The 5,867-nt window shown below is 48.5% G+C and overlaps 1 protein-coding gene across 1 annotated transcript in view; it reads right to left on the bottom strand.

The window, feature by feature from the left end:
- DPYSL2 (dihydropyrimidinase like 2) overlaps window positions 1-5,867 on the bottom strand; it is a 75,284-nt gene that overhangs the window by 16,290 nt on the left and 53,127 nt on the right. The window contains exon 7 of the mRNA XM_011360351.2: window positions 4,822-4,942. Coding sequence (XP_011358653.1) covers window positions 4,822-4,942 — 121 coding nt within the window. The remainder of the gene's footprint in view (window positions 1-4,821; window positions 4,943-5,867) is intronic.

The following is a 5,867-nucleotide window of genomic DNA, read 5'->3' as shown; positions in this document are numbered from 1 at the left end:
CTGCCCCTCCTCTCAGAGAACCTGTGCCAGAACCCACCAGCCAGGGCCTACCCATGGGTAACCATCTTAGACTTTGGTATCAAGAGTGGTTCTAGAGGAAGAGAATCAAAGTTTTCTGAATAGGCCGGGGTTTCAGGAATTGGCTCTCTGATCTGATCTGATTTAAGGACACTAATGACTCATTTCCAGTAGTACAGAGAGCACTGACAGTCCATGGTGTGTTAGGGCAAAAGCGAAGCAAAATATGTCACCATAGGATACTCCTAATCAAATACTTATTACAGAGGCAATGATTGGGCTGACCATGTGTTTTCTGAGACCTTAGAATATTTTTGTCAATCTGACTATAACAAAATTGGCTGGTTGTTCCTAATTATGCTGGACAAAGTGGGGAAAGAAAGGATGAGCTCAGGGCAGCCCCAGTGCCACCCCACCCGTGACCCCAAAGTTTCTGTCTGCCCTGATGGTGATCCTTATCTGCAATAGCCTGAGTTCAGATGGCTGAAAAACAAACCCAGTAGCTAATCTTGCCAAGTGTCTGAATTACAATGCAAATTGAATTCCCAAAGTCTCACTGTCTGCTTTTAAAGTGAGGGCATTGATTGGGAAAGAATGCCTCAAGAAATGACAGCCTTGGGGCCCCAGCTGCAACGCCAATTCCTTAAGTTATCTCTCGTTCTCTCTCTCTCTCTCCACACACACACACACACACACACACACACACACGCACGCACGCACGCACACACACACCACCTCTATATATGTTTCTGTTGTTTCTTTGAAGAGCCCTGATTAATAACAGATTTTGATGAGATTTTATGATATTCATAAGCCAATCTATATGCCACTCTCTGGGTTCAAAATGACTAGGTTGTGCATTAGCTTAACACTAAGGATTAATTCCCAGGTTGGGATGGTCCCCATGGCCCCAGGCCATGTGCTTCTAATTTTTCTGAATCACTTCTATTGCCCTACAGGACATAGGAAGTCTTGTCTCAGTTTCGGTTCCCATTTCTGCATCTGGGTGACGCGGGGGGTGGGGGGAGTGGTAAGGAGGAGGACGAAGAAGATTGTCCACCAGATGAGGTCACCAGGCACTGCCTACATGCCATCCACACAAGGAAGACATCAGCAGCCATACTCGGTTTCACATGTGGACAAATGCAAGCTGAGGGAGCCATTCCAGAAAAAACCCGCAATAGACTCTCAGCGGAAAGAGAGCTGGCCGGGAGTCTAGAACCTTGTGTTCTGCTCCCCATGGGCTGGATGTTCTGGAGCAAGATTTTCAATTTTCACATTTCAGTGTCTCTGTCATGATATGAGCCCATTAAATCAACCAATGTCTAAGTTCTTTTGAAGAGTAAAAACTGCTCAAGGTATTCTGATGCTGGCTGTGATGTCATTTCCTTCTCTGCAGGATGGGGTCGATGACACGCTGCCCGGCTGGATGGCACAGAATGGAGGCAGCATGGGCAACGCTGTCTCTGGGGCAAGACGCATGGCGGTTGTGTTGGATCAAGCAGGCATGTGGAAATATTCTCATCTACACTTTACCTCATACCCTCGCTTATCCGAACACCTCCTGCCTTCAATCAGGACCAGCAGGTCTCCAGGTGGGGAATACATGGGGATCAGCAAGAGAAGGAGATGTAGGCTTATGATCTGCAGAGAAATATTGGGTCCTGTTCCGCAGCCTGAGACAGGCGGGGGTGTGTCTGTAAACAGTGGCGCTTCCTCTGTGTTCTTACCATACTTGGCTGCACCTCTTTGCTAATATTTGCCATTGTGACTTTCTGCGCCTGTGTCCCGCCCCTGCTAGTGAAAGAGCTGAGGGCTGGGACCATTTCTTGTCTCCCACACAAAGGCCTGAAGTATCACATCATAAAAGGCAAAGTAAATAGGGAAGGTCATGAATTAATGAAGGTTCTCTCCAATTCACAGATGAAGAAATGGAGCAGCAGAAAGTTGGCTGTGCCTCATTTGTGCCTTTAGGGGCTAGAAGACCCCACCTGAAGAAGCAAAGAATCCTTAGCAGGAAACTCTTACCTTAGGTCAGGAGGCATCTTTTCTAACCAGCCCTTCACTCGCTACTCATGATAATAGCGTGTACCGTTATGATATACATCTTTATGAATGTTCTCTCATTTAAGCATCGCCATCGCTCTGTGACATGAGTCACTGTTGCTGCCCTCCCTTTGCAGATGGGAAAATGAAACACAGAGATGATACAGAACTTGCTCAGCATCACGTACTAGTGCACAGTGGACCTGGGGTTTGATCCAGGACAGGATATTGATCCTGGAGCACTAACGCTTAATACAGGCTTGTATTGTTTTTCTTCTCAGTCAGTACCACCCACGACCGTGCTAGGTGTCAGGCTCCCGTTTACCAGGTTTGTTGAGGAACTAAACCCCAACACACACTGACAAGGAGATGGTCACAGTGTTTCCCATATTAAAATAATCCCGAGGCATAAAGTCAGACGTTAACATGGATGGATATTCATGGCCTGACGTCAGATGCGTTATGATCAGAGCCCAATTCCACCCTTCGCCAGCTCTGAGCTTCCGTTTACTCAGCTGCAAAGTAAAACAAAGTACAAGCCCCCGGCCTGCGCTGCCCACGTTGCTGCGAAGCTCCAGCAAGACGGCAGGAGCCTTGAGAGCCGGCACAGCAAGCTGGGGTTTCGCATTCTTGCTCGCGAGCAGCCAAATGCACTGGAAATTCTTTCCTAACAGCTCAGGTTCCTCTAAAGCGAAGGCTTTAAGGACTACAGAGTGAGAGCTGGAATGCAAGAGCCACCCGGAGAACCACGGTGAGGGCGCGGCTGGACACGCACCTGGAAGGTTCTGGAGCAAACAGCTGAAACAGTCCCTTCATTGTGCCCACCCGCCAATGCTCACAAAGGACCAAAGTCGTAAAGGCAACAGAAGGACATTATCAGGCACTGAGTCACTGGGTATTTGAGTGAGACTGGACTCTGTAGTAACATGTTCCAGCTCCACATCTACAGATGGGGAAACTGAGGCACTGAAAGGAGAAGGGGCTGGTCCAGAGCCCAGCGTTCTGCAACCCAGACCCGGGCCAGCTCCGCCTGCTCCGATCGGGGTCTGGTGAGAGGCCCAACTCCTCCATCCTCCAATTTGGGCAAGTGACAGTCTGAATCAGAAAACAAGGCCTCAGTTTTTAAATTATGTCCGATTGCTTAGTTATATTAAAATTATGTTAAAACGTTTAACTTTCTATTTCTTATTATCATCTGGATACAGTATGGTTGTTAAAACGAACAAAAAAGTAAGTTTCCCCTTAACTTCTTTTCAGACACTGTGCCCACTGTCTCCATGTTGCACGGAGCAACAGTTCTGTGATTACTGTTGAGTGCTGTTGCCCAGCCGTATTGAAAATGGGTGCCTGGGTGTGACAGAGGACCCAGGTAAGGAAGGGACACCAACAATCATCATCCACAATGTCTCCTAGAAACAACTCAAAAATTTTGAGCAGATGATGTTATTTTAGGTGAATGCTCTTTTATTTCAAAAAGGCAATTCCCTCCAGCTGCCAGGAGAGGGCAGACTTCCAGGAAGATGGCAAGGCCGCAACCTTTTGATTCAGAGCCTGGGGACAAAGGCCCCGGGAGAGGTCCAAGGAACAGGGCCATTTCCACCCTCCCTTGGGACCAGCCAACTCAGTGGTCACTGAGGTCTTGCACCAAGTCACCCACCAGTGAAGAAATCCTATAGTCCTCCTTATCCATGTGGCTTCCATCTCACAGAGAACTAGAAACCGAACCACAGAGGTCAAACTGCTCCCTTCTTCACAGAGAAAGGACACAGAGAGAGAGAAAGAGATGAATGGAAAGAAAGAGAATGAAAGAGAGACCAAGAAAGATCCAGAGACCAAGAGAAAGGGGGACAGAAATCAAGAGAGAAATGGGGACGTACAGAAATGGAAATCCAGAAAGACAAGTGTCAGGGGACATAATGGGGAGAAAGGAAGAAGGGAGGGAGGGACAAAGGTCCTTTTATGATATTCATGTTCACATCAAGCCAAGAGCAATCCTCAAAGTCCACTACTGGTGACCAGGCTCTCTGTGCACAAAGCTACACTCCCAAGCATAGAACACGTGGTGTGATCATGCAAATTCATGGCCAAGGGCAGGATACAGCAGGGCTCTGCTGCATCCATAATGGATAAGGTGCACCGCAGAACAACCTCTGGAAGCAGCACCGGAAGCTGCACTTAGTAAATTAGTTTCTAAGAACATTGTCCATGGACTCCCAGTAATAAGAGGGTCGGCCTCAGCCCAGAATATATCAATATAATTTAGCGGGAGTGACTCGAGTACTAGGAGGTCTAGGCTTGGCGGGCCCCAGAGCAGCATCCACCAACCCATGCCCCCACATGGCTCTCTCTTACTTACCCCAGCGGAAATCACTCCCAGCCACGAGGGGAAACACATTTTGCAATAGAAAGTTCCCCAGAAGGATGACTGACTCTGTGGCGGATGGAAACTGACATCATCTGTGTATGTGCCCTGTTTATTTAGACTGCATCGAATTAAATCCAACCTTTATATAGAAGGGGGGTGGGCAGGAGAAAAATGCGCCTGCCCACCCACTCTTTGCTGTATGCGGCTTTAAATAGATACTAACAAGGCCGCAGCGGTGGAACAGAGAGAGAAACTGGAGCTCCCTGCCTTGCTCAGCTGTAATTAGGTTAATGCTGGAACGTGATGAAAGCAGCCCACTTGGCATGAGGTTCTGGAAAAGGAGCCCTCCTCGCTTTCGAACCTGCCTGCAGTCAGAAGCCAGCGACACTTACCCTTTTTCCGGGCCTGGGCAATGACTTCGGCCGCGCTCTTGCTCATCACCTTGGTGACGTACAGGGGGCAGTTGGTCTGGTTGGCAATGGTAATCGAACGATTCACGGCTTCAGCCTCAACCTACAGAAGATCATCTGAACATGAGAACTGTGCCCACTCCAGAAGTCCATCTTTACCCTCCACCCGCCGAGAAAGGCTGATGAATGAGAGAACACCGTGTCCTCAGGTGCTACCCTGAATGGCACTGCAGGAGAGGGATGTGACCTGCCTAGTGTCACTCCACATTGATTGGTCGAAATCAGGGGCCATTCCTTCCTGGCCCTTCTGCCTGGTTATAAGTCTGGTCGGCAGGCCTGCAGCATCAGCATCAGCCTGGCGTTTAAGAAATGCAGATTCTCGGGACCTGCTGCGGACTTAGCAATACCTCTTGGGTGTGGGACCCAGAAATGTGGGTCTTACCTACTCTTCGTGGTGCTTGTGCTTGCTAATGTTGGAGAACCACCGTTCATGGAAACACTGCTCTCAATTTGGTGCATTCATTACAGTTGCATGGTCTTGAGTCATGACCTTTAGTGATGTGATTTTGTGCTAGGCTTCAGTCCGATGCCCACAGAGGAAGCCAGCACTACCCAAGGAACAATGCGGGCTCACAGCTCTGGGAATGGAGCAAGCAGTGTTTGTGTAAACCAAGGGCCCTCTGTGTGTGAAACATGACCACGGCCAGCCGCAGACTGGTACGACCTTCGGCACGAGATGCGAAAGAGTTGCTCTAAGTAATAATCTGATTCTTGAAACCCGATGCTTCAGTGGATGAAATTTCAAAGACCCCATGTGATGACTGCTAAATAAATACCTGATCAGGTAAGACTGCTTAGATCAAGCTGTATCTTACAGAGGAATCAGCCAATTGTGTTTAGAACAGGCGACTGAAAGAACAAGTTACAGAATGACAGAGCTCAAGAAGTCATTTGCTCCTTCCCAAATCCTAGCAAGAGGCTGGAGCTTCTATTCTTTGAGGCGAGGGGCCGGGTCTACTTTTTTTTTT

The sequence above is a fragment of the Pteropus vampyrus genome, unplaced genomic scaffold (assembly GCF_000151845.1).
Source record: "Pteropus vampyrus isolate Shadow unplaced genomic scaffold, Pvam_2.0 Scaffold53, whole genome shotgun sequence".
Taxonomy (NCBI): Eukaryota; Metazoa; Chordata; class Mammalia; order Chiroptera; family Pteropodidae; genus Pteropus; species Pteropus vampyrus.
This window is presented reverse-complemented; position numbering and strand designations above follow the sequence as displayed.